At 47.0% G+C, this 26,473-nt stretch overlaps 1 protein-coding gene across 9 annotated transcripts in view; it reads left to right on the top strand.

Moving 5' to 3' along the window:
* NLRC5 (NLR family CARD domain containing 5) overlaps positions 1–26,473 on the top strand; it is a 34,033-nt gene that overhangs the window by 715 nt on the left and 6,845 nt on the right. For 2 of the 9 annotated variants that reach the window (XR_001557639.3, XM_015873639.3), the window contains exons 2-39: positions 2,411–2,601; positions 3,082–3,382; positions 5,786–5,848; positions 7,636–7,701; positions 8,333–10,082; positions 10,751–10,834; positions 11,149–11,232; positions 11,313–11,396; positions 12,247–12,336; positions 12,598–12,648; positions 13,088–13,153; positions 13,377–13,460; positions 13,910–13,993; positions 14,409–14,498; positions 15,129–15,194; positions 15,671–15,751; positions 16,116–16,199; positions 16,614–16,697; positions 17,240–17,329; positions 17,454–17,501; positions 17,887–17,952; positions 18,984–19,067; positions 19,585–19,668; positions 20,145–20,234; positions 20,343–20,405; positions 20,594–20,677; positions 21,145–21,228; positions 21,638–21,727; positions 22,397–22,462; positions 22,552–22,635; positions 22,713–22,796; positions 23,341–23,427; positions 23,783–23,863; positions 24,140–24,223; positions 24,664–24,744; positions 25,573–25,656; positions 25,961–26,044; positions 26,125–26,208. Coding sequence is in view for 8 of the 9 variants with exons in the window: in XM_015873639.3 (XP_015729125.2) it covers positions 2,596–2,601; positions 3,082–3,382; positions 5,786–5,848; positions 7,636–7,701; positions 8,333–10,082; positions 10,751–10,834; positions 11,149–11,232; positions 11,313–11,396; positions 12,247–12,336; positions 12,598–12,648; positions 13,088–13,153; positions 13,377–13,460; positions 13,910–13,993; positions 14,409–14,498; positions 15,129–15,194; positions 15,671–15,751; positions 16,116–16,199; positions 16,614–16,697; positions 17,240–17,329; positions 17,454–17,501; positions 17,887–17,952; positions 18,984–19,067; positions 19,585–19,668; positions 20,145–20,234; positions 20,343–20,405; positions 20,594–20,677; positions 21,145–21,228; positions 21,638–21,727; positions 22,397–22,462; positions 22,552–22,635; positions 22,713–22,796; positions 23,341–23,427; positions 23,783–23,863; positions 24,140–24,223; positions 24,664–24,744; positions 25,573–25,656; positions 25,961–26,044; positions 26,125–26,208 (4,820 nt within the window). In the remaining variant the exon portion in view is untranslated. Of the gene's footprint in view, positions 1–29; positions 2,602–3,081; positions 3,383–5,785; positions 5,849–7,635; positions 7,702–8,332; positions 10,083–10,750; positions 10,835–11,148; positions 11,233–11,312; positions 11,397–12,246; positions 12,337–12,597; positions 12,649–13,087; positions 13,154–13,376; positions 13,461–13,909; positions 13,994–14,408; positions 14,499–15,128; positions 15,195–15,670; positions 15,752–16,115; positions 16,200–16,613; positions 16,698–17,239; positions 17,330–17,453; positions 17,502–17,886; positions 17,953–18,520; positions 18,666–18,983; positions 19,068–19,584; positions 19,669–20,144; positions 20,235–20,342; positions 20,406–20,593; positions 20,678–21,144; positions 21,229–21,637; positions 21,728–22,396; positions 22,463–22,551; positions 22,636–22,712; positions 22,797–23,340; positions 23,428–23,782; positions 23,864–24,139; positions 24,224–24,663; positions 24,745–25,572; positions 25,657–25,960; positions 26,045–26,124; positions 26,209–26,473 lie in introns of those variants that run through there. The other 7 variants (XM_015873643.3, XM_085551707.1, XM_085551709.1 and 4 more) reach the window with 7 other exon arrangements.

Below are 26,473 nucleotides of genomic sequence, written 5' to 3'. Positions count from 1 at the left end.
TCGTGTGGTGTGAGGGTGGGGAGCTGCGCTGGGTACCAGCTGTGGCTGGGAGCTGGTGGTCGTCGCGTCCCCTCACAGCACATGGGTCCCCCAAATTTGGGGCTGTGCATTGGGGTGTGTGTATCCCCCTGTGACCTGTGCATGGCCACAAAGCTGTAGGGCAAGTGGGGGGCCCAGCATGGCCCTATGGCAGTTTGGTGACTGATGTGCTGCCCTGCCGAGCCTTCCCTGTGAGGGAAACTGCGTCAAGGTGGCTCATTCCAAAAGGACCCACATGGGTTGCTTCAACATGAATGGCAAACAGGGGATTTCTGGGCTCTGCTTTGCAGGAGAAGCATTTGGGCCCATTGACCCACCAGGCCGCCCTTCTGGCCCCACTGACACACCAACCGCTTTGTGTGGGGATGGAGAGCAGCCCATGGGGGTCAGCGCTGCCCATGGCCCTCCCCAGCTCCCCCACCTGCGCTCCAGGCCGGCATACCCCCATCCGCCCTTTGCAGGCATTATTGTCTCCGGGTTTTGGTTTTACCTTTTCCAACATGGACTTTGAAGCAGCCTGCTGTGCTGCCTTGCCAGGTTTGGATCTTCTCTGCACACGCATTGAAACGTGCAGTCTTTCCTCAGCCCTCCCATTCCTGCTCCATTCTCACATCTGGTTCCTGCTCCAAAGGAAATAAAGGTCACTTTTTATTCCTCCTTATAGATACAACAGAAATAGTGTATCAATTACTTCCCTTTCTTCCAGCATAGTCAGGCAGTTTGCGTCTAAATAACATTTCCATTGTAAGAGCCTGAGCCAGACCAAGGAAAGAGGTTATTCTGGTCAAAGTTTGTCCTTAGAACTGTTAAGGTTAGAAACGAGCTTTGTGATCATCTAGTCCAACCATCCACCCACTACCCAGTTACCCACTAACCCGTTCCTTCGGAGCAGCCCCTGAATGCTTTTCTTCCATCACCACTTGGCTGCTGATTCCAAGAAAGGATAACTCCCCTGTATTGCTGTGTTGTTTTTGTTGGGTGCTGTGACACATCTGACTTAATCACGGATACGTTGATGCTGGGGGAATTCCTGGCTCTTCTAACTTTCATTTTACATTGTCTTTGCTCTCTAAAAGTTCCGGAGGGCAGCAAAAGAAGAGCAGTAAGTCGTGCTGTCTCCCTGCTCCTTTGTGCTGTAGCTTCTCCCGTGGCTTTTGCTGCTGCTGCTGCTTTACTTGTGGGTGAGTTGCGCACTAAGGTAGATTTACAACAGGGAGCTTCACCTTTCTGTTACGTTCATGGTGGCAAGGAGAGGTGCGTGTGCTGAGCTGGAGCTTTGTGGTTTTGAACTGCTTTTCTGCATTTGAAGAACGAGGTTTAAAGCTTTGATTCCCCTTCTTGGGTTGCTTTATTTGCACTTTCTATTGAACCCAGAGGCATTTCACTGCAGGTTGCTGCTTCCCATCGGTTCTGGTGGTTGGGCAGCGACAGAGGAGCTGTGCTTTCACTTTCAGTAGACTTTTCAGTGTTGTTTTGACCCTGAAGTGAATCTGATGTTAACTAGTGTGTCTGCTCTCTGAATGGCTTTCAGTCATCGTTGATGCTGAGGTCTGGTTAGTATGATTATTTTCAGTTTAGTCTTATTGAGTAGTTAGTTCTCAGCCAGCTGAGGAGTGGAGTCAGAGCGTTGCTGTCTGCAGAGCTCTGTGTGGGGGCAGGAAATCATGGATGATGACATTCAGTAGCACTCTCTGCTCAGGCTGCTGGGATTTAAGTTGGCTGTGCAGTAAACCTTGTTAGTGTGCGGTTTGGTTTGAATGGCCGCTTATATTTGAACACAGGTTATGCCCTGTTTTATTGCCATTTCCACCAGGAGCTTTTTCTTTCTGTTCTTGTTAGTGTAGCGACTGACAGGCACTGTGGGGGGATTCGTACAGTGTGGGGATTTCACCTCCATTTTGATGGATCCCAGAGCTGCCTCGCTTACTGTGTGATGCATCCTGGAAGTCCTGCTCTCACCTGCATAAATTGAGACCTCCTAGGACACAATGGGGGTTGGGCCATTCCTTCTAACCCAGCTTATTGCACGCAGCAGGCAGAAGGTAGAAGGAGAGTATATGCAGTGACACCAGGGAAGCTATGAGTCCCTTGAAGTATTCTTGTAAAGCTTATCTTCTTCACCTGTATCTCACACTAGGTTGAGTCCTTTGTTTTCATCACACCAGTGGCAGATCCTCAGATGTCCAGACTTTGTGATCACACCTGGTTTGAGCTGGAGATCATCTAGAGATGGATGACTCCATAGAAGGAAAGCTCCACAACTGACCCCAGGATGAAGGACAGAGCTGCTAGATCTGTCACCCATGCAGCTGCCTGTACCTTCTCATGTCTGCTCTGCTCTTCATGTCTGCTCTGCTCTTGTTTCTCCTAGGGATCCACACCGAGTGAGGATGCTGCATATAGGCAAACACCATGTGTTGAGGTGTTTCTGTGTGCTGGAACTCTGCAGCTGGTAGAACACTCCTTCCGCAGGTTATGGAGGAGAAAGCACCTTTGTATTTGCATATGCTGCTGGATTGCACCTAGGACAACTGAAAGGAGGCTGACCACACAGCAATGCAGGTAGGAGAATGTGCATGGCTTTGCTTTTGGAAGGAAGTGAAAGAGATTGGTGACATTGTACCAAAACAGAAATGTATTGCTCATCCCCACAAAATGAGTAGCAGGAATAGCTTTGTGAGCCCTTGGAGGTGGGAAATATCTGACTCTTAGAGTCCCAGGCATCCCTAGAGGAGCTGCTGCATGCAAAAAATGCCTGTGGTGTTATATTTGGAGATGGCCACTGCCCCAGTACAGCAGAGGAGCTTCTCCTTGGCTGCACCCAGAGAGCCTGACTAATGTTGTTTGCTCTCATCCATTGCAGCGCAACACAGCAGGCAAGCACAGCAGTCCTTGCACCACCTTGTGTCTGGGCTAGGATTTGCCACAAGGCAGATAAGAAGTGCTGGGTGGACCAAGGGTGTGGGCCAACAGCAGGACTGTGTGGGTAAGCATCTCTCGCTTCCATGCCCATTGCTACCCTTTCTACTTTCATCCCCCCAGCCCACACTCCAGAACGATGACGTTGACCTGGAAGGAGCTGTAGCAAGCATCCGCCCCCAGCTAGTGGAGTTCCTCAGCCACCGTCCTGACTGGCTACTTGCTGCCTCCCAGCACTTCCTCCCCATGGCAGTCCTCAGCGGCTTAGCAGGCATCACTGACCACAGAGAAAGAGTCACTGTGCTCCTTGACCTGCTGGAGAAGGCTGGCCATGCCACCTGGAAACAGTTTGCACAGTGCCTCTGCATGGAGTGTGACCTGCCCCTGGAATTGGAGATACTGCTCATGAGTTCTGCAGGAGAAGGTAGGTAACGGGGACCAGCTTCTTCTGACTGCCTCCAAACATAACCAGGGTCTTGGCACTCTGAAGGCACCGGAGCAGGCTAGGCACTGACGCTGCTTTATTACCCTTAGTTATGCACTCAGTGCCTTGTCAGTGAGAGGTGACAGTCTATTTCATGCTGCTCAGGCCGCTACAAGCGAGCCCGAGCCACCTGGTAAATGATCTAACAACTTTCCTTCTGGTTCTCCTCTTACACCGTAATCTCAGGAAGAAGAGCAGTCATTTCAAATCTATCTATCTCCAGCAAACAGCAGCAGTTCATGTTTTTGGGAAGTGCTCTTTCACCGTGGCTGGTGTTGGTGGGCACTTTCTCATCTGAATCTGAAAACGAGTGGGTTGCTTACAGCACTGCTAGCATCACCTTGTTTTGAATGCCCTTCTGCAGGCCAGCAGTGGTCTGTGCTTTTTCTAGTGGGATGTTTGAGCAGAGGAGAAGTCTGTCAGGATGCAGTTCACATAATAGATTCCTCTTCTGTGTCCTGTGGCTGCTGGTGACCAGCTGGCTGTGGTTGCTCTTCCAACAGCAACAGGCTTGATGTGAGATGGAGAGTATTTGAATATTTGGCTTAGAATGGAAGTTGAGATTAAGAAGCCCCAAGAGTTATACAAGTAAAAACCAATAAAGAATGTATGCTCCAATGAAGCTGAGATTAGATGTTTTTCTTCCACACATATCAAAACAAATCCAAACAAAACAACCTTTTTTGTTTTTTCCCCATGGATTTGTAAATGCTTGGTTTGGATTTTCCTGATCCAGGAGGAAAAGAAATAGAAAAGTCTAAAAGCACTTGCAGAAAAAGGAAAGCACTTCCCCACATCCCTCATTTTCACTTGGAAGCAACGTCTTCATAGCTGACACCGTCCCCTCTGGAGTGTAACCACTGCACTGTGTATGAGGGTGCAGGCACACACGGGGTGTGCACATGCTCTATTAAAGCCTACAATACCCACTCAGATGTGCTTATACTTTATTGTATTGCTTAATTTGGGCTTACCTTCCCCTCTGCTAGCATCCTGCATAGCAGGAAGTCCTACATGAAGAGATGTTCACAGCAGCATGTGTCTAACACCCTGCTTGCTGTAACTTGCCATTATTTGCATCAGTCAGCAGATGCAACCGTTAGTGACTGACTTCAGTGGCTGTTACTTTTGCAGAAGGGAAAGATCAGCCAGGAGCAAGGACTGAGTGGCCTTTGTCTCAGGGCTAAAGCTGAAACAGATTTTCACCTTTTAATAAAGTGAAGCATCATAAAAGAAATGGTTTCTTCGGGTTTCAGGATTGGCTCACACCGGTTAAACTGTAGTGTTTCCATTTTAACATCAGTGCTCCTACTGAAGATGGCTTGGTTTGGTTTTGCTCTAGTGTGATTTTAAGGGCAGCCTGATGCTGTGTATGGTTGGACCGCAGGGGCTGTCCCAGTCAGGGCAGAAGATGGTGGTGTTGAGGAGGACACGGGGTCACTTTCAGAGTAACAAAGTGGTCTTTAGTTAGGGCAGAGGAGCTGTTGGATTGCCTTAGTTGAAGTGTTGCTGTCTGCATGGTGAACCAGACTGGAGAACCACAGCTAGTGGTGCTTTGCTTGTTGTGGCACGCAGGGCAAGAATCAGCATACTAAGGATCTTGGATGGATTTTGTGGGAGGCTGTGGCACGGCCTCATTTCCAGCCTTGTTCTTCGTTGCTTTGTGCTGATTCTAAAGGTAGAAATGCCAGAGCACTGGCCTGCACATCCAGGTGGAGATGGCAATGAAGGGAACTCGTGGATGAAGGCTTCCCATCTGGTTTTGGGGAGCCATCCTTTGGGATGTGAGTTTATCTGAACCAGTGATATGCAGTCTCCTGTTTGGTACGAGCAGGATCTCCCTCTGAAGTCTTGTGAATGTAGTCTGTGGGGCTGCCAGTGCTGTGTGGGAGCTCCTGGCAGCTCCAGCTGCCTCCTTCATTGCACAGCATTGTGCTGCCATGCAGTGAGTCAGAGGAGGTCCTTGCTTGGGCTGCCAACTGACTGTGCTGAGCTTCATCCCAAAAACGGCTCCTGTGCAGAAGCAGGGAAGAATGGAGCTTCCCTTTTTGGCTGCAGTGTGGTTTTAGATTAGCCAAAGCTGCTCGTGCTCTGACTTTGCATGTGTCATACTGAAAAACTGTTTCATACCTTGAAAGCAGAGGTGAACTGTATTTTTGAGCAAGCTGAGAGTAGATCAGATGAGGTACCAGAAACCTGGCTGTGTTGCATCAGCCCTTATATTTAGACTTGTTAATGTGCTACTGTGTGTGTTGTGAGCTACTTGCTCTTTCATTTTATCTGACCAGTTTTCAAGAGCAGAACAATGGCAGAACTTTCTAATTTCTCATTCAATTCCTTCAGGTAACTTGACTCAGAAGCAAGAAGTGCACACAGATGCAAGTGACCAGTTCTCTCTGCCAAGAGGTAAGGCTGAAACAGACCCGTGATGCTATATATGGTCTTGGAATCTGCTCTGCCCGTGGGCTGGGCAAGACTACAAATGTCCCACAAACTGGCCACAGCACTGGCAAGGTGATCCTCACACACTGTAACTCCAGGTTTGATTTTGCTGTTGGTGCTTTCCCCATAAACATCTCCTGTTTCATTTTCTTTCCCTGCATTTCAAAATAGCCTTTTTGGCCCTGGCTCTGATGAGGAACCCACTCAGTTTCTCTTTCCAGGGAATCTCCCATCCCACTGTGTGAAACCCCCACTTTTTTCAGCTATGCTGTTGGCTCACCAAGAAGTGGAGGAAGTTGGTTTGGCTTCAAAAGAATTAGCAGACAGACAAACAGTTGATCCAACAGAACCCAGAGTGTGGGATCTGAGCTTAAAAGAATGGGCTAAAACACTGGCAGCAGCAGGAGCATCTTGCAGAGCTTCCTGTGTTCCTCGCTGAGGTTTGCTCAGTGCCTTGTAACTTTAGTGTTTGCATCTGCTCTGCATGTTTCCTGCTGCTGGTCAGGCACAGGTAGGCTTTTAGCACTGCATTCCCTGAGCAGCAAGCATGTCTTAGTCATTGGTGCTTCCTATTCCTGCTCTCTTTCAGGTCCATCATGCGGGCTTATCCTGCTTTGGGTGGACTCAATCCTGGGGAGGAGTGGAGAACAATTCAAAGAAACTGGGCTGTGGGCTTTGCTACAGTGTGTAGCTGGGATGTGTGGTCTCTCTGTGTGGTATAATCTCTTGTCTCAAAGTTGCCACTCTTCTTCCATACACTCAGAACCACTTCCTCTATGCCCTACATGACTCTCCAGTGCTTGTTCAACTATGCTGTATGCAGAGCTGTCTACTTTTGTCTTTTAGCTTGAAGTATAAATTGAAAGCATCTTTTTTTTTTGGTTATGTCTTTTTTTTGGCATTCCAGCAGCTGTGGTGCCAATGGGGTCACTTCATAGGATGCTTTTTGATGGTTGCTTTTTGGCTGAGGTTCTGGCATTGCTCAGCAAACAAGAGACAGAGCAAAAGAGCCATTTACTAAATGCATCCTTCAAAGCATGAGCCTTTTAAAATTCATGTTGTTTCCTGCAGAGTTTCAAAGCAGGTTGTACCATTACACCTATTAGTTCTGATGTCCCAGCTGTCAGATCAATGTTTGGTCTTTGCTCTATGAAGTGAGGTCAAAATCATGTTCTGGTATCAGACAGATGTTGATTTCTTGTGTCTGGTCATGTGTCCCTCAGGGAGATGGAAGGACCTGCTCAATTTCACTTCAAAAACACTCAAATAGGTTGAGTAGGAAAGTAGTACGTCATGCTGTTACCCACTGGGAAAACCTGTATGAACTGAATTAACCAAAGTGCTGGAAGCCTGGAGAACAACTGCCTGGAAAGTGGTGGAGCTCAGGGGGCTCCATTGCTCATGAAACAGATTGGACCCCAAGGGCAATCCTGAGAGCTGCGTTTGGGCCTGAAGGACCAGCCCAAGCTGGCTTTCTGAGTGACAGAATCATAGGGGTGGGAAAGGGACCTCTGGGGATCATCAGTTCCAATGATGGTTCCCTAGAGCAGGTTACACAGGAAAGTGTCCAGGTATATTGAATGTCTCCAGAAAAGGAGACTCCTCTTCCTGGGCCTTTTGGTGAAGATCAAGTGTAATATCTGTTCTTATTTTTCCAGTTCCCTGAATGCTTTGCTGAAGAGCCTTGCCCAGCTCTATGTAAGCTGACATCCCAAGTGCTGTTCTGATGTGTTTCTGGCTTTGCTTTTCAGGGCTGACACGTCGCCGCCGTAGCAACAGCCCCATCAGCGATAAGGATGCTAAGCAGCAACGCCTGGGTATGTTGGGATGCAGAAGTAGCGTAGTGATGGGTTTCCCTCTGAGGAAGGGACCTGTTTAAAACTTCCTTGCATAAGTACCCAACAAACCAACTTCCTGCATTGGGGGAAACTTCTGCTTTGTGCCTGCAGAAATTCTTATGCAACAGGTTATGAAATGTATCAGCAGTGGGACATGGCACAGGGTGCAGATGGCATATAAGGGCTTGAAAAGCATTCAGCTGTTAATCTCTATTTATTTGTTGGGTTTTTTTTTCTTTTCATTTCTAAACCAAATTGGGAGATATGGTGATGATTTAAAACCTTATAAAGCTTCCACAGTTTCTGTAGCATGTTAAAAGGTGTGTGGTTTCAGTTCACTCTAAAATAGAGAGGTAGCTGAATGGATGAATGATGACAAAGTCAAGTCAGAGTAAATCCAAGAAAGACTCAGTGGTCTGGGCAGGCCTGAGGGCTGTATAACACTGGTGCAGAACAGGAAAAAAAGAATTTTTATGTGTTCACGATGTGTCATCTCTAGCTGTGTAAAGCAGCCTCTGATCAGGGCCGGGGCTCTCTGGGAGCGGCAGTGTTGTTGGTCTGTTATAGCTCAGAGCTAACGTTTCATACTTGACTCACTCTGCTTTTTCAGATTCAGCTGAAAAGTATCAGCGCCTCCTCATTGACTCCATTGGCAAGAGATATGGAAGCAGGAGAGCAGCAGGAGCAGCAGCACAAGAGCCAACGCAGCCGCTGGCTTTCAGCCAAGCCTTTGTCAACCTTGTTCTTCGGCAGAGCAAAGACTCCCGATTGAAAGAGAAAACAGATAAACCCCGAGAGGACGTGCCCAGTGCCCCCGAGCCAGAAGAATGTGTGGATACAGCCATCAGAGTGTCGGATCTGTTTGGTAGTGTGGTCCGATTAGGTACAACGAAGGTGATCTTTTTGTTTGGTAAACCAGGTACAGGCAAGACCATGCTAATGCACAGGATTTGTCAGAAGTGGGCTGAAGGTGTCTTGAATCAGTTTCTCTTCACTTTCCTGTTTGAGTTCCGGCAGCTGAATTTACTAAAAAGAAAACTGACTCTGAAAGAGCTTTTGTTTGACCTGTTTCTTCAGCCAGAAGACAGCCCCGATGCAGTGTTCCAGCACCTCCTGGAGAACGCCCAGCGTGTACTGATCATCTTTGATGGGCTGGATGAGTTTGTGGGTAACATGGATGTGTCGTCATCTTCTAAAAGAAGCCTGAATCGTAGCATGTCCATATCTGAACTCTTTGCAGAGCTTTGTCATGGGAACCTCCTGCCTGGTTGCACGGTGTTGGTCACCAGTCGCCCTAAGAGACTCCCTGACTTCTTGATAAACACAGTAGATTTGCTGGCAGAAGTTTGGGGGTTTGATCACGAGAAGGTCGAGGAATATGTCAGCCACTATTTTCGTCATCATTCATTCAAAGAACAAGCCATCGCTCACCTGAAGAACAACACCAAGCTCCTCAGCATGTGCCAGATCCCTGCTCTGTGTTACGTTGTCTGCATCTGTTTGGAGTATTTGCTCCTTAAACATCAGACGAGCGTGGAGCTTCCTCAGACCATGACACAGTTTTATATCAAAATGCTTCTCATCTTCATAAACAAACAGCAGGGAGAGCATGCAGGTGATGAGGAGGCTCAGCTGAACAGTAACAAAAAGGCCATTTTGGGTCTGTGTGATCTTGCACTGAAAGGCCTGGAAGCTAAGAAGCTCGTGTTTTACGTTGGAGATATTCCAGAGCACGTGAAACAGTTTGCTTCCTTGCATGGTCTGCTGACTGTCTTTGAGGTGAAGACAAACAGCGCTCGCCCAGAGACTGGCTATGCCTTTGTGCACTTGAGCCTGCAGGAGTTTTTCGCAGCCCTGTGTCTCATGATAAGCAAGAGTGTGGACAAGAGCCACCTGAAGAGGAAGTTATCCCTGAAGTCCAAGTGGACATTAAGAAATGAAGCAAAGACTGAGTTCATGGAGAGCTTTCACATCTTCCTCTCAGGCTTGTCATCCAAAGAGTGCAGGATGTTTCTCATGTTGCTAGCTGAACAAAGTGAAGCTTGGGTGCAGGATAAGCAAGATGCAATCCTTCAGTCCCTCAAGAAACTGGCAGCCACTCAGCTGACGGGGCCCAAAGTCATTGAGCTCTGCCATTGCACATTTGAAACACAAGGCCTTGAGGTAGCCCAGCACATTGGGAGCCTGCTGAATTTCAAGTATGAGTTTAAAAACTTCAGACTGACACCTCTGGACATGTCGGCTTTGGTTTTTGTCATCAACTCTGGCCAGGATGTGACTCGTTTGGGTTTTGCAGGGTGCCTATTAGACATGGACTGTTTGGAGATCCTGTCCAGCTGTAGGAAGGTGGAGCATCTGAGGTAAATGTGCAGTGTGCTGGGGGCTGGGAGGGCAAACCTGGCATTTCTGTTTTAAAGGGGAGAGAAAGAGGATGTGAAAAACAACAACTTTGACACCAGAGAAATTTAGTAAATAATGTATTTCATGGAATCATAGAATGGCCTGGGTTGAAAAACACCTCAAAGATCACCCAGTTCCAACCAGAAAGTCACCATAAACCAGGTGAACAGGAGATAACATCTGCATTGCAAGGTGCTGTCCCTATTAGTGCTATACCAGAGGGACTTTCCAAGCAGGATCTCTTGGGATTTTTCTATAGAAGTTTATTCTAAATAATCCCCTCCATAAAAGAGGTACTTTGCCTTCAGACTTTGTGTCTTTTATATTCTGGAAAACGTTGATTGCTTTGCCTCTCAAAGCATCTGAACTGTGGTCAACCTGCTTGTAACTTAGTAGGTAGGTGCCACTGTACCAAAAGGCAAAAGCTTTCTGTCCTTTTAAGTGCTCACAGTTAATGTGCACGTTTAATGGTGTTTTAAAATCAGATTCCACCAAAAAAGAATGTGACACAGTGTCTGCTATAAAACCAATTCAATGCATATGGTTTTTGTCAATGTTTTAACCTGCTCTGTGGGCTGCCTTCTTTGTTGTGTTTAATGTTTTTTTTTCCCTTTCCTTTATCTTTTAGCTTTCGGAGTAGGAGATTTGGTGATGACTTTGCTGCTGCACTTTCAAAGAGCTTAGGAGAAATGGGGAGCCTGAAGAAACTGGAGTAAGTCTGTTTGCAAGCTCTGAGCCTCCTGTGCTGTGTCTTTGTCTCCCAGGTTAACCACTCACTCAGGGCTGATCATACAGAGCCATGCAGAGCAGCACAGACGTCCATGACTCTTATTTTCTACCACTACCTCTTAGCAGGAGGAGTTTTGCTCTGCCCTGGTTAAAGAGCAGCAGAAAGTTGATGGCAGGTCACAGAGTCAGGCAGCATCCTCTCTGTGTATGGTGCAGGCATCTGTCTGGGATGGGTTTGCCATGTGCTGCATGGATTCTAGTCCTTCCTCTGCTTGATTCGATGCTTTCTTTTTCCAGGGTGACAGGTGGGCGCATCACAGCTGCAGGACTGACTGACGTGGTCCGAGCTTTGTCACCCTGCCTGCAGCTCGAGGAAATAAAGTGAGTGTGCTGTGGCAGTGCTGTTTGAATCAGCTGCATGTTTAGGTTTGGGGTGCTAATGAGATCCAATCTGTGTGCAGCTTGCAGGACAATCGGATACAGAATCCAGACATAAAGACAGTGATGGAGCTGTTTTCCAGAATGGAAAAGCTAAAGAAAATAGAGTGAGTAAAAAAGATGTGTCAAAAATATAAGCTGTTGTATGAAGCCAAGCACAGCATCAGAAAGAGCTTAAAAGAGAGCATCAGAGCAGGGTTGATGGATATCTCTGTAAGGGCTGGTATTAGTAGAGGTGCCACTAGAGGACATGTGGGACATTTTCCTCTTCTTCTTCTTCTTCACCTCTCTTCCCCTTGGTCGGGTTCAGGTGGAGATGCCTGAGCTCTGTAAGAGCAGATGGCTCTCTTCCTCTCTTCTAAGCTTTCCTTTGGCCATCTTGTCCTGTGCTGCCTGTCTGGGAGGGCAAAACCAGGCCACTGCCCAGCTACCTTGGTTAAAAGGGGGAGATTCTGCCCTTAAAGGGTCTCCCATACCCCTGTGTGTGAGAGAGTGGATCCAATATACCTGCAGTTCCTGCTGGGAAGTGGGAAAAGAGTGAATGCACCTGCTCCTCTGCTTTCCTGAAATGCTGGATAACTGCTTATGGGAAGTGTCACATCAGTGGAGCATTTATCATGCAGAGAGGTTTGAAGGACAGTGCAGTTGTAAGTCACGTCCCCTCCCATGTTTCTGATACACGTAGACAGCATTATTGTTATGATTACACTGAGGTTCATAGGGAAGCTGTGGTCCTAAGGTTCTGTAGAAGCAAGACATTAAAAGGTTTTGTGAGGTGTGACAGGAAGTGAAACAGCATAAATGTGTGGTTATAGATCCTCAAAGCATTGCAGGTATTGTGGCTTCAGGGGTGTTCCTGAGGGTTTTGGGGAACTTTCAGAGTGTTGGGGTGGTGCACAGAGGGTAACAAAGGACCATGCCCAGCATCTGAGCCTGTCTTCTTCTTCACATACACAGCCTGAGCAAGAACAATCTTTCCTTGAATGCTGTTCTCCTTTTGGCAAAGGAAGTCATCGCGTGTCAGAATGCTACTGAGCTACATGTCAGGTATCAGTGCATGAGAGCTCTTACCACAGCATGCTGTCTCTTTAGGTGATGGCTCTATCAATGGGCACCGCTTTACAGTTTATTTTGAGTTTGTAGGCCTAGGATGACAGAGAAATGTTTAATCCTTAGCTCGTGTGCTTTTGCCATAAGTCCAATAGGCCAAGTTCCCAGGGAACAGCTTTGGTCCTTACTGAGTACCTCTGCTGAAGAAATGACATCCTTCTACCTGTGTCCTAACATTGGCTTTGATCTCATTTTCAGGAAGGACACAGTGATAATATCTTTCTCGGGCCTGTCTGGGAAAGTTTCAAGGTGAGAAACTACGCTTGGTTGTGTTCAGCTTGTTGTGCTTTATTCAGTTACACTGGTTTAAACCATCAGCTCAGTGTCACTCTCAACCACTTCAGGAGAACTGATTGCCTTGTGTCCGGCAAAGCTTCCCATAGCGGCACAGTCTGACGTGAAGGCGAAGCATTCCATGTCTTACTGGAGCCTTTGATTTGGAACCTAGATACTGTGTTGATTCAAATAGAAAGAAATCCCACATGGGCACCCCCTGTGCTGATGGCTCCCATCTCCTGATGGGGGTCTTCTGGCCTTGAAAATTATTTAGCCTGGCTTGGGAGGGTTGGGCAGAGCCCACAACTTGTTTTTTTCTTCCAGAAAGCTCAGAGAAAATGTTAACCAGCTCCTAATTCTGCAGGTGCTTTGTGAAGGAATGTTGAAGGCCAAATATTTTGCTTGTTCGCAGGTCTTTGGATTTGAAATGGGAACAAAATAAGGAATGTGCGACTCCAACTAGACATCTGAGGCTGTGGTAAGAGAAGGCTCTGAAATTCCTCTTGGTTGATGGGTTGGTGCCTCCAGCAGAGAGTATTGGCTTTCTGAGAATAGGAAAGCTCAAGAGCACCGTCTGCACATGCTGAAACTGGAAAATATCCCTCTCAGCCCTGGCTCTGAGTGCCTTCATCTGGAGAAAGGCTCCAGAAATGCCAGCTCCCACTGTCCCCTCACTGCTCATTAACCTTTCCTGTTCCCAGCTTGCAGGCTCGCAGCTTGTCTTTGAAACATGCAAAGGAGATTGTGTCCATTCTCCAGAGCTGCCCACGCTTCTCTGAAGTGGAGTAAGTGCCACCTTTCCTTCCTGTTATGTTGCTGTGAGTGTGGGCAGAAAGCAGAGTGTGTTAGAGACAGAAGGCAGGGAGACCCCAAGGGAGGAACCCAGCGCACTGTGTGTCTGGTGAGATCTCGGTTAGGGATTTTTGGTGAGGTTCAGCAGAAGCTGAGAGTCCTGTGACAACTAAAGTCCAGTCTTCCACTTCACTAACTTGAAACTGGGGTGGAGAACTTTCTTTTCCAGTGTTTTCTTCCCTCCTTCCCAACACAAATCTTGCTTCTCTAGGGATAAACCTCTTAGTCTGGAGTTGCTTCATGCAGAAATATATAGGGGAGATTGCTCTGAAACAAAAGGCCTGTCCAGGCAAATAAAATGAGAAAAAAAACTTAGGGAAAGCAAGTAGGTTTTGAGGGCTTTGTTGTTTATACTGTCCTTACTAAGTGGAAAATGCTTCAGTTTATCAGATAACAAGCTTGGGGATGAAGGCTGCAGTTTTGTGCTGGAAAACCTCTCCTGGATTTCAGTTTCAAAGCAGCTGAAGTAAGTATTGCCTTGCGCAAAACCAAACTGTCCTTTTTTTCTTGAGCTTGGGTTGTAAGGGGATGCTGAATAGGAGTTCAGGAGGAAAAGACCTCACCCAGACCAGCACTGCAGAAGCAGCTGTGAGCACTACTGGGGAAGGATGAGATTCATCCTGAGAGGCTGTTCATGCTGAAGCTGGTCACTTGCTAAAAGTACAGTGCTCAGAAGCAGGTCAGAGTGCACCCAAAAATACCATTTTATTAAAGTCCCTCTCTGAGGAGCAGTGGGCCTGTGTGTTTTGCTCCGTGTCACTTCTGTAGCTCAGAGGGTCCAAGCATGCAGCACAGCCATGATGGCTTTCAACAAGACAGTCCTTCTGTGTGTTCATTGCACGTGTGATTTCAGTAACCACGTTTGCCTTTTTCTTTCTTAGTCTGAGTCACAACCTGCTCTCTGTTAATGGCATTTACCGTCTGTTGAAGGCAGTGAGTACCTGTCAGAAGGTGGTGGAGGTGGAAGTCAGGTATGTAAGTCTTGAAGAACCCTGTCTGAGGTTAACCCCAAAGTGTGAGAGTTGGGTTCTGAGAGCTGTGTTAACTCACCTCAGGATAGGGGCAGGTAAAGAACATGCAAAGATGCTTACTACTACTATTTACCTGTGATTGACACATCATTGCAAACTGATTCTATCTGAGCCACCATCCAGAAGTTGAGGAGTGGAACTGTGTGCCCTGTAATGCTTTGGGGCATGCATGGATTGACTTTTAGTCTCATTTCTGTGCTCTGCCTTGGGAAGTTTTGAGAGAGAGTCTCTGTGGAGTGTGAGAAATGGTGACATCTCCTGGAGCTGAGCTGCAAGTTCTCCTCTTAGTGTTTTCCCTTGGAGACACCCTAGGATTCCTGCATGACAATTTTGTCTGCGCTTTTCCTAACTGTCTGGAGAAACTGACTTATCAATATTGCCTATTTTTATCCAACCAGGATTTAAAACTAGTGGAGATGATCTTTAGCTTGCTTTGGGAATAGTGGAAGTGATGAACAGCAGCAAGGTGTTAGGAGCAGATCTCCACCAACACCAAGCACTCAGGAAAAAAGGGATTAATTTAAATGACCAAAATGTGCCATTGATTGATTGATTTTCTTCTTTTCTCAGCCTTTATCATAAAACTGCAGTCATGAAGTTTGTAGAAGATGGAGAATTTGCTTCCCCTCCTCCTAGGTAGAGTGTGCGTGGACAGATGTGGGATGTTTTTCTTCTATTTCTCAACATCTTGTTTCATTCTTACATCCTCTTTTGGCACCAAGAGGGACACTTCAGTTCTTTCCTCCTATGCTCTGAATCTGTTCATAGTACCCTCTCCTGGTTTTCTTAGCTGTTTTGGATATTTCCTGCTAGCTCCTGTAAGGCACCGGGTAATGTTTGGATGCTTCATTTACATATGACCGGGTTCCTTTTGCTAAGACACTCTTTGTGCATAGAATGTTCAGTAATAGCTGAATGCTCCATCAAACTCTAGCTTAGTCTGTCATGTTCCCCTTGTCCTGCACTCTCAGAGTGTTGGGATACTGACTGAAAGAGAGAAAAGCCTGCAATGGACAAGATATGGGTGTGGGTAGAGCCAGGTGAGCTCTGGGGATCTGCCAAACTACCAAAGCCTGAGTGTTTTATCTTTGTCTGCTTTTGTGCTCACTTAGTAGGGAGGAGCCTTTCTACCCTATTGATGACCAACAGGATGACAAAGAAACCCAGACACCAATGCCCTCCAAAAAAATAAGGTACTGCTGCAAATTTCCGTTGTATTTCATTCATTTCCTACGTCTGTACACTGTAGCTGATGAAACTTACAGCTCTGGGTTCGAATTGTGAATTGCAAGAGAACTGGTAAAGACCCATTCAGTCATTTGTCACTGTGCTCACGGTTCTAGCTTGCAGCTCTGGAAGCTCTGTGGTTTGTGGTTGTCGTCTTCTACAGCAGTCAAAATAGCTTGTGGGCTGTGCTTTCTTATTAACAGCACCAGCGTGGTGATGGTGCAGTACTGTGTCAGCTGCCACGTGGCAGCTGGAGAAGACTGGTGGTGGCTGCTGTTAGTAGGGGAAATGCATTGGTAGCTGGGCTATTGATTTCTCTTTTTCCCCCAGATTGACAGATTGTCAATTTCAAGCCAGCAACCTGGAAAAGCTGTGTGCAGTCCTGAAGGAATGTAGTAGCATCTCTGAGCTGGAGTGAGTCCTTCATAACTCCTACACTCTCTGTCTGCAGTCTGTGGGGGTATTGTGAAAATGCCATTTGTCTGTGCCAGTGTGTTGTACAGAGAATAAAGCTGGCACAGGCACATAGGCACAGCTTTACGTGGGTTGGTATCCTTTGTCAGGGAGGCATGTAGTTGTAGTGCTCTCTGAAGGTAAAGGTCACAGCTTGTACATCCAGAAAGGGGCTGTTTGATCACTTAGCCTGCCTTCAGGTGGCACAGAAGCTGTACAACCTTGCCTTGTGTTTTTGGCCCTGGGGCCATTTGGGACCAAACCTGCAGAGGGTGAAAAATGCAGGTGTTCTGCTTTCACAGCTCTTGCTACTAAGAGCTGATTGTGCCTGTTGTTTTTGCCTGTGAAAATTGAATGCCTTTCTTTAAATCCTAGCCTCTCAAATAATTACCTGGGAGACGAAGGACTGGCTCAGCTGTTGCAGTTCCTCCCGAATCTGAATGCATTAAGGTCACTCAAGTGAGTAGCTCACATTTCTCTTCACTCATGGGATGGGTGTTTGTGGGAGTATCAGTACTGGAAGCACAGTCTATGTTTAGGAAGCACTGTGGGGATCAAGTGAAGTTACAGTTTGTGTTTTGCAAGTGTGGATTTGGTGTGCCCTCTGGTATTTCCCCATCTCTATCCCAGTACAGATTCTTGTCTTGCAACACTATTCTAAAACACAGGGAGTTATCATATAAGCCAAAGAAGAAAACATTTCTGTTGAGCACAGTCAGGCACTGAATGGAGTTGCCCGGAGAGACTGTGGGTTCTCCATCTTTGGAGATGTTCAAAACGATGTGCTGAGCAGTCTGCTCTGAGCTGTAGACTGGGCTGGGTCATCTGCACAGCTCAGCTCCATGGGAGTTGTGTCTGCAGAACTCAGAGGCTTGGAAGCACAGGCAGGAAGGTGAGAGAGAAGCACCCGAGAGCATTGGATGATGACGTCTATCATTGGGTGACACGGTATAAATTGGTAGTTTTGCTTGTCACAGCTGATTTCTCTCTTTGTCACGTAGGCTAAATAACAATCGGATCTCCCTAAGCTCCATGTTCTTCTTAGCTCAGTCCTTACGTACACTGGAACACATGAAAACAATGGACCTCAGGTATGACCAAGAGTACTTTTCCTGTGATTTTCTCTTATAAGACCTCAAGCTGTGTGTTTTCAGGAGTAACACAGAAGCTCTTGACTTCAAACTCCATCCTAATTCTGTTCTTCTCTGGTTACAGCTTAGGATGCGTGCAGGTGGTTCATCTAACCTTTGGGGACAGAATGAGGTAAAACCATATCCACTGGTCCATTCAAAGCCTTTCCAACTCCTCCTTACAAGGTCTCATGTAAATGAAGATGTGTGTATCCCCAGGCTGTGTTAATTAAAGAGCTGTTTGGCATCGAGCTCTAGTGGTGGTGGTGGGAGCGGGGTGATCCTTTAGGCCTGGTTGAAGCTGTGGAGCAGATAGCAGAATCCCAGCAATGAGGGAAATGCCGTGCTCTGAAGGCGGGGTGAGGGATTCTAAGACCCTGTTTTGTTCTGGGAACAGAAGATGATGGAGGAGCGAGTGGAGCTTGGAGGCAGACTGGAACATGAGGCCACTGCCCTTCTGCAGTTGCACACGGGCAATGACATCAGCACAGCTGATGGAGGAAACTGTTCTTTTGCAGGCTCAGAAGGACCAGCAGAAGTTTCCTGGTGCATCCAAAGCATGTGACAAATGGACAGTGCTTTCGGTATGTCAGCCCAGCTTCCTTTTGTCACACAGAATGTAGGGAGAGTTGGCTGTGGGACCTGTCTGTGGTGTAACGTGTGGACCAGACCTGTGCCTCCAGCTGTTACTCCTTCCCTGGGCACAGGGAACTCTCATGTGCCCAGCCTGCCTTCAGAGGAAAGGGATTTCTTTCCCCTGATTTCATCCCACTGATTGTGAAGAAATGGGTCTGGGAAGGAGAGGTGGCAGCTCTTCCACGTGGAGCCACTTCTGGCATACGTTTGTCTTTGATCTCTTTCTCTTCAGTCTTCTTTCCTGTTAAAGCTGGTCGGGGAGTCCATACCCCAAAATAACACTTGGTCACAAGGTCTTTGCTGGCATAATTTGGCAAAGCCTCACCCAAATCAGGCTGGCTGGCATCAGCCTAGGCCAGCAGCCTTTGTGCTGTGGGGTGACCAGAGGGACGCAGTCATATGCTAGAGGCAGATGGGTGAATAATACACCTTCTTGGGATAGACTTGGGGTGACCTTGGCTGCAAGTGTGTATGTGAAAATAAATAATGCATCTTTTGCTTGGCCGTGCTCTACAGGGAAAGATTGTACCCATAGATAATGATGTGCAGCCTGGCTGACTACTGCATTCATCCCACGGAGGCCTGCCAGTGAGATGTTTGTGATTTCCTTCTTGGAGAATGAGACAGGAGGTTCCATCTCAACACTGCTCTGTGAGGAATGATAGTGCTGAGCAGCTTAAGGTGCTGTCCAGACAATTCAAGTACCAATGACGTATCTGTAGTGGGGCAACACCTGAAGTAATATGGTATTTTGGTAGCCAGGCTCTCTTGAACCAACTCAGAGTCAGTAAAAGTCCTCTGGTTGTTCCAGATTTTGACTCCACAGTCCTAGAATGCAGATAGCAAAATACATGTAGTGATAGTAAGAGGGTTGCAAAGGGCCTTGTCCTAAGGAGTGTGGCTCTGGGATATGGAGGGGACGTCTTCACGCTGTGCTCATGTGAAATGTTCAGCTTCTGAGTGCTTTGATTTGCTTCAGTCTCAGGGACTGCACGGTGGGTCCTGAGGATGTGAACAGGTTGTGCCAGATACTGAAACACTGCATCCAGCTGACGGAAATCCAGTAAGTGTTGTGTGCTCAGCAACTCTGTCTGTCACTCCAGCCAACAGATAGTGATTCAGAGGTGAGGTTAGCAGCTCTCCTTCATGGAGCTATGCCTGTGTTTCTCCTAAGCCTGCTATGCCTGTATGTAAACATCACAGAACACTTATGCATCCACATAGTATTTCTCAGACATAAGTGTTAGCCTCTGTTCCTGAAGGCTCGGGCTTACAGTATATCCAAAGAGCACCTGGTCAGTAAGCCATGAACTCCTGAAAAGCTGGTCACTGCAGGCAGGAGATGGGCACCAGGGAAATGAGATGAATGCTGCTTGCTCAGAATGAAAATTGAGTAATAATTAAAAGCACCCAGCATAATGCCAGCACTACATGCCATATCAGTAGCAGCATTTTATAATCTACTCATGGAAAAACAAGTTTTTTAGGATGTGATGGATCTCATGTCCTTGGAGGTATCACAGATATCCCCACAAGTTGTCCAGGTTCCCCTGTAACTCATTTCCTTCTGTGTTTTACAGTCTGTCTGGAAATGCACTGAGTGACCAAAGCATTGAGAGACTGCTGAGCTTCCTGCCGTACCTCCACCAGCTGACACTACTGAGGTAACGTTTGGGGTCTCTGCTTTGAGTGTTGCCATGAAGGATTCATTTAGAATGTGCCAATTGTACTTTAGGAGCACTAAATAGAAATAGTAAGTTAACAAGGTAGGTAAAGAAAATGTAGGCTCACTCAGAACACTTTCACACCAGCACCTCTTATTTGAGAGCCAAGTTGGCACTGAATGTTTTCTATTAGTGCATAGGTAGATGGAAAGATCAGAGGCCAAATACCTGCCTTGGGCCCCATATACCCCATAACCCTTGCTTAAACAGTCCCTTGGAGCTTGATTTCCAGCATCCATAACAGGTGCCCATGGTCAAAGCTTTTAAATCTTCACTCAGTGGTGTTGAATTAAATGGGGTGGATCCAGGCTTCTGCATCTCAGAGGAAACAGTGGGAAAATTGTGCCATGTATCTAGGAACCATGTGTCTTCCTGAGAGCTGACTTCATTCTTTTTTCTTCCCCTCTCCTTTTCAGTATTAGGAACAACACATTCTCCCCATGTTGTGCTGTCCTGTTTGCCAACTCGATCAATCTCTGTGAGCACATCAGAAGGGTGGAGGTCCGGTAAGACTCTCAGGCTGGTTGGAGCCCAGCAGCTCAGCTTGAAAGGGATCACAAAGCTGTCTTCTTTGAAGAGCGTTGCTGAAGGACTGTCCTTTCTGTTTGCTTTAGGTCAAGTCAAAATGCTTTTTTACACTTAAGAACAGGCATGCAAAGCCAGAAGACAACTTGCAGGTACTGACTGTAACATGGTAGTCGTTCTGATTAGGCTTGTGCAAGTACTCAAACATCCTATTGTATTGTATGGGGGGGGGGTGGGGGTGGTAGTCAGGGAGCTTTGGCTTTTGTCAGCAAGGATTTGGATTGCAATTCAGCAGCCTCAGTGGCTGGATGGGCTTTAATTCTTGCTGTGCCTTACACAGGCTGACTGACTGTGCCATCGGCCAAAGGCAGATAGAGAAGCTCTGCAGTGTCCTGGAGCAGCACGGGTGGCTGGCAGAGCTAGAGTAAGTGGCTTCCACGTTGTCACCATCAGCTTGAGCAGGAGTCACCCAGAAGAGCTGGGTCAGCACGGCTCAGCATCACCCTGGTTTCCCTGTGTGTGTGTCTTCCGTCAGACTTTAGAAACTGATTTAGAAATCAATTGGTAATCATATGGATTCTTTATGTGTGTTCTAAGAGGGCTTGAGCTTGTGTAGGACAGCGTCTTTGGGGTTTTCACTCTGTAGCCACTGTGGGGTATCTGTTGCTTTCTTTGAGCTCTTCTTTGAGACAGCACTCAGAGCTCTTTATCTGAGCTTGCCCCAGAGTTCATACATTTGGTTCTTTTGTAGGACAGTAGTTCACAAAGGAGAAACCTTAAAAGGCTGGGAGGGGGTCTAGATCCAGAAAGTGCACCTCTTTCCTTTGAAGCTTCTCAGCGTAGCATTACAACTCGAGTTTGGGTTCATAGCTTTGTCCTTTTGCCTTTCAGTCTCTCCAGGAATCAGCTGGGAGATGAAGGCCTGAGGTTCCTCTTGGACCACTTGCATCGAGTGCCTGTTACCTGTTCTCTCAAGTAAGAAACCGCTGTGAATCTGCAGGCATAGGGAAGCTCCTGAGCCCTTTCCTGAGCACAGCGCTCAAATGGAGCAGGAGGTGCCAGAGCAGAAAGGTTCTCAAACATGGTTCCTCCTGAAGGTGGTTGTCGTGCTTCTTGTCCAGTCCTGCCTTGGGAGATAAGGTCTGGGTGAGCCAGAGTACAGCTCTAGAGCCCTCCATATGTTCTGTGGTAGAAACTGATGGAGTCCCCCAAGTCTTCAGTTCACCATATCACTGTCTTCTTGAAGTTGGCTGTGTCTCAGAGGGGTTTCTTCCTGCTCTGCTTTCAGTGCCAGCTTGAATTTTGAGCTGGAATTTCACCTCTCTGCCTAAAGAGTTTGGGGACAGCCCTGGATCTTAACACCTTACTGTTCTCTTCTTTGCAGTCTCAGCCATAATAGGATTTCTCAGCATGGAGTTCTGCATCTCATAAATACCTTTTCCACTTCAGGAAATACCAGTGAAATTCAGGTCAGGTATGTATCTCCTCACTGATTCCTGACTCTTCCCTACATTTTTTCCTCTTAATTATCCTAAACTTCGTGATCTTTGGGTTTAGAAAACATGGCTGCCAAAGAGGAAGCTAGCAGAACGTTATACACAAAACTACTTGGCCCTATGGACTAAAGACACATGTATTCAGGTTACATCCATTATAATCCTTGTTATGCTTGTATCTGTAAATAAACCCCCTCAGTGCAAGGGCAGCATCTGCTTCCTAAAAAATGTGGTTCCCAATTCACTTAGTATGTTGAGAGTTCAGAGTCTGTCTCTGTGAACCAAACGGAACTAAGGGCACTTCCATTCATTCCTGCTTTTGAATGTAGGTGCCAGATCTCTTGGCAGGGTTATATTTAAGCAGCTCTCAGTTTTCTGTTTGAGCTCTCCCCAAAGCTTGGCAGAGGAGCAGGGAGTGCAGGAGTAGGAGGAGGTAGATGAGAGCAGGGCAGGTCAGGATTGCTTCTCTACTATCAGTGCTGTCTTTGCATTAGTGAGACCTTATTGAAGCACTGAGTTGGTTTCTCATACTGAGCTGGGCCACTCTGTCAGTGCTGTCTGCAGTTTGAGGTACTACTGAACTCAGACCACCGGGTAAAGTGTTATTTTCTCACCAAATCACGCACTCACATCTCTTCTCTGTGCAGTCTGTGCTCCAAGACAACTTTAATCATCAAGGTGATAAGCAGAGATGACCCAAGAAGGATTTTGAGGTAAACAAGACAGATTTGTGCCTGAGATTTCTGAGTCAGAAAGCCTGAACATACAGAACTAACACCTTGCTTCTTTTGCATCTTTTCAGGCTCACAGAGTGCAGCTTTCAGCCAGAGCACTTGGAAAAGCTGTGGTTGCTCCTGGAGAACTGCACCAGTCTGACAGAATACATGTGAGTGAACAGCAGATGGAGGGTCTGCTTGGACCCACTGGGCTTATTTGTAAGCCATTCATCATCTTTGCTTCTAGATCCTCCAACAACAACGTGACAGTCGATGCTGCAGAAGAGCTTTTATGTTCACTGAGTAAAACTCCAGGTCCTCTGAAAATCAGGTATGATGTCTCTGTGCTGCTTTAGATATTGGTGTGGGGCTGGTGTGATAGTTTTAAGATCTCCTTGCATCAAAAGCAACAGTGAACTGCGCTCCAGTAGATGGGTAGCGATGACCTGAGAAATTCCCATGCTGGACTCTGAGTTCTACTACAGCTTTATCTCCTTCATTCATTACGAAGCATCATGTAGAACTGTGGCAAGAAACTGTTCTGATTTTGTAGACTTCCACCCATCTAATAAAGAGGGGTTTAATTCTGCCTGAACACTGTTGCACTGTGTCCTCACCAGAGCATCCTGCAGTTCTGCTGGTTAACATTAGAGGGCCAGGATTCTTCTTGTTGCTGTCAGTGATAAGCAGACAGAAGTTGAAGTTTACATCCTCCTCTGTTTGCTCTCCATTTGCATCCTGTTTCCTCTGCAGACTTTACTTTGATCAGCAAAGCAGCCTTTACGTGTATATGGTTTGCTGAGCACTCAGCTGCCAGCGACAGAGATGTATCTGTGTGTGTGAATAAAGCAGTTCTGTTGTGTTGTGCTTTGCAGCATAGAAGAGCCCTGGGTATGTAAGTTGAGTGTCAGGAGCCTTCTTGAGCTGGCTGTCCAGGCCCATGGAAACATCACTGTGATCACGTAAGTATCAGCTCCACTTCTAGTATCTTGTAGGTATTTTAGCCTGGATCTTTTAAGGGAACAGTACTGAAGCCAGCACCTTCACTTGTTCTTTTGTTCTCTGTCTGTGTTGCATTTGTAAGCCGGTGGGTAGAAGTTCTTAGGGAGTTCATGGTCACCTACTTTAGAAGGATCAATGAAAAGAAAATGCTGTTCTTGATCTTCCATGGGAGAAAGGGAACAAGTTTAAATATTGCACATCCATTCAGAGATGAGTGGTTAGCATGAACACTAATCTTTACCCCATCCAGTGCTCCTGGTTTTTGTTCTGGACAGCATAGTAAATGCATGATGTCCTCTAATCTCTGCCTTGCAGGATATGTAAAGAGAAAAGCCTCTTCCAGCTAGGTGTAAGGCTCCCACACTGCCTGGAGAAAGTGGGATCAGTCGTTAGCAGGTGAGAAAGCATCTCTTTGTTCAGTTTGTTCTGCTGCTCACCTTGTGATGAAAAATACTTCAGAGTATCTGAGGCTCTCACTTCCATGTGTTCAGTTCTGGGACACCTCTGTACAGCACAGGCAGAGGGAAGCTTGCTCAAAGAGGGCACTTCCAAAGCCCTGGCCTGTTTCTAAGCCTGTCTCCAGGGGCTCCAGCTGCTGTAGAGGGAACGCTGTGTACAGCAGTGGGAACTGCTGATCACCACTGACGCTGGTGGTGTCTTTTTGTCTCACAGATTGAATCTGAATGAGCCAGAAATCAAACAGGCTGGCTTCTACCAAAGAGTTCGTGACAAATGCACCCAGCTTCAGGAGCTGAGGTGAGTCATTGGGCATCTCCTATTGGGAAAAGGAGTAGATTTTCTTGTTGTGGTCAGGATGGGGACGTATTACTCTCATACTGAGTAACAGATTTTCCTGGGGATGTCTTTTCCAACATGAAGCATGATAGCATTAGTAGTGATGGCTGCTCCAGGTCCATCCTTGTCCTCTAGTTCCCCTAAATACAGTGTTTGGATGTACTGGATAATAGAAAAGACCCCATGGAGGCTTCATGGGGTATCTCCTGAAACCATCTGACTCTCCCCTGTGATCAACTGATCTGTGCAGTCCTATCATGGCTGGGAGCTACTGTGAGGCCTCATCATGTGCTAATATCTTGACATTTCATGAGTGTCCCAGCAATAACGGTGCTTTAGCTGTGGGCTTAATACAGACCCTTTGTCACTGGTGGATCATCTTCTCTGTTCTGTTCTTGCAGATGGTCTCATGTTGAGCTCCACGATGACACAGAAATGCTAGTCAGTATTTTGCTACCTCTTCCAGATCTGAAGAAGTTTGAGTATGTCTCCAGCTGGGATTTCTTCCTAATGCTTTACAGTTGGTTCAACACCATGCCCCACCCTGATCCTCTCTGAAATTGTCTGGAGTATGGCCATGAGCTTTGTGATCTCTGCTGAGCCATGGGAGGTTGTGCACTCAGCAGCACTCTGCAGTGTGTATTATGGATGGTTGTAGAGGTGTCACGTCTTGAGGTTTTTGCTTTTTTGTTTCCAAATGGAAGCAATTTGAGAAGGAGACCTTGGCTATTGTATGCACTGTAAATTGTTTTATACTGCCCTGATATGTACAATAGATTGTCTGGTATAAACAGCATTGAATCCATTTCACAGCCCTCTTCAGCTGCCTGTACATGAGAGGCAGACTTGCAGAGGGTATCTCTGCAATTTCTTTACTAGAAGAGTGGTTCTTTACTAGAAGAGTGGTTAGGTCCTGGAACAGGCTGCCCAGTGAGGTTGTGGATGCCCCGTCCTTGGAGGTGTTCAAGGCCAGGTTGGACGGGGCCCTGGGCAACCTGATCTAGTAAAGGTGTATGTTTGGTGGCCCTGCTGGGCAGGGGGGTTGGAGCTACATGATCCTTGAGGTCCCTTCCAACCCGGGTAATTCTGTGATTCTGTGATTCTGTGATTCTGCTCAGTGAAGGGCTGGGGGTTGGTTGGCCAGAGGCATTATGTGCTATTTGGCACACACACATTCTGTGTTTTGGAGATCTGACCTACCCAGTCCTCACAGCCCTGTGTGCAGTAGATGTGAGGTAGGGCAGTGAAGAAGTAAGCTCCTCTTCTGCATTGTGCTAAAAACTCTACTTATTTGATTTGCTGTTTTGCAGGCTGACCTCTTGCAGTTTTACACCAACTGGAATTGATCATTTGATCACAGGCTTGCAGAAGTGTCAGGCCATTGAAGAGCTCAAGTGAGTATACCTGATGCTGGTGTCTGCTCTACCTTTCTGGAAGCTTTAATCAAACTACACTCTTTCTTCTTCCAAAGTGGCACTTCCTTTTTACTTGCAATGAAGGATGGGTGGGAGAGACAAGGGTTGGGATTCTTGGTATTGTATCAGCATCCAAAAGCAATCCAGTGTGATTGAAACCTACTCACTGGGTCTAGAATACACTTCCATTGCTCTTTTGCCCTTCTGCTGCTCTCCGCTGCTCTGTGTGCCCACGTGGCTGCCCATGAGCACTTAGTTGTTCCCGTGTTATTCCATCTTGTAGCCTGGGCCACATGAAGCTCGGTGATGCTGCCATTCCTAAACTTGTGCTTGGACTCTGTGAAATGCCATCTCTGAAGAGGCTGATGTGAGTGTGTGACCACAGCTCATTGCTAGCCCATCCTCTCAAGTAAAAGTAAGATGTTTTACTGGGGATGTCCTTTCCAGCTTGAACCATAACAATATTGGTGACGATGGCTGCTCCAGACTCGCAGAAGCCCTGAGGATTATGCACTGCATGGAAGAAATCAAGTAAGTTTTTCCTTGTTTGCAGCCTCTCCTCAGCAGAGAGGTGACCCTTAGTGCTGACATCTGGTAAGATCTGAATTGCTTATACACAAAAACAAGGTGGTTACAGAATTCTGTGTGTAAGGTGCCTTGGGTTAGGGGAAATCAGAGCCTGATGCTGAAAAGGGGCAAGTTTAGTCTAATGCCGCTCCATTGCAGGTGGGTTAAGCGGAGCCTCTGAAATCTATGAGGCCAGAGACCCCGTTCTCTCCTGGGAGAACCTCAAATC

This window comes from Coturnix japonica, chromosome 6 (assembly GCF_054131305.1).
Source record: "Coturnix japonica strain WE chromosome 6, WE-NBRP24, whole genome shotgun sequence".
Classification (NCBI taxonomy): Eukaryota; Metazoa; Chordata; class Aves; order Galliformes; family Phasianidae; genus Coturnix; species Coturnix japonica.
The sequence above is the reverse complement of the archived record's forward strand: the minus strand, read 5'-3'. Positions and strand labels throughout refer to the sequence as shown.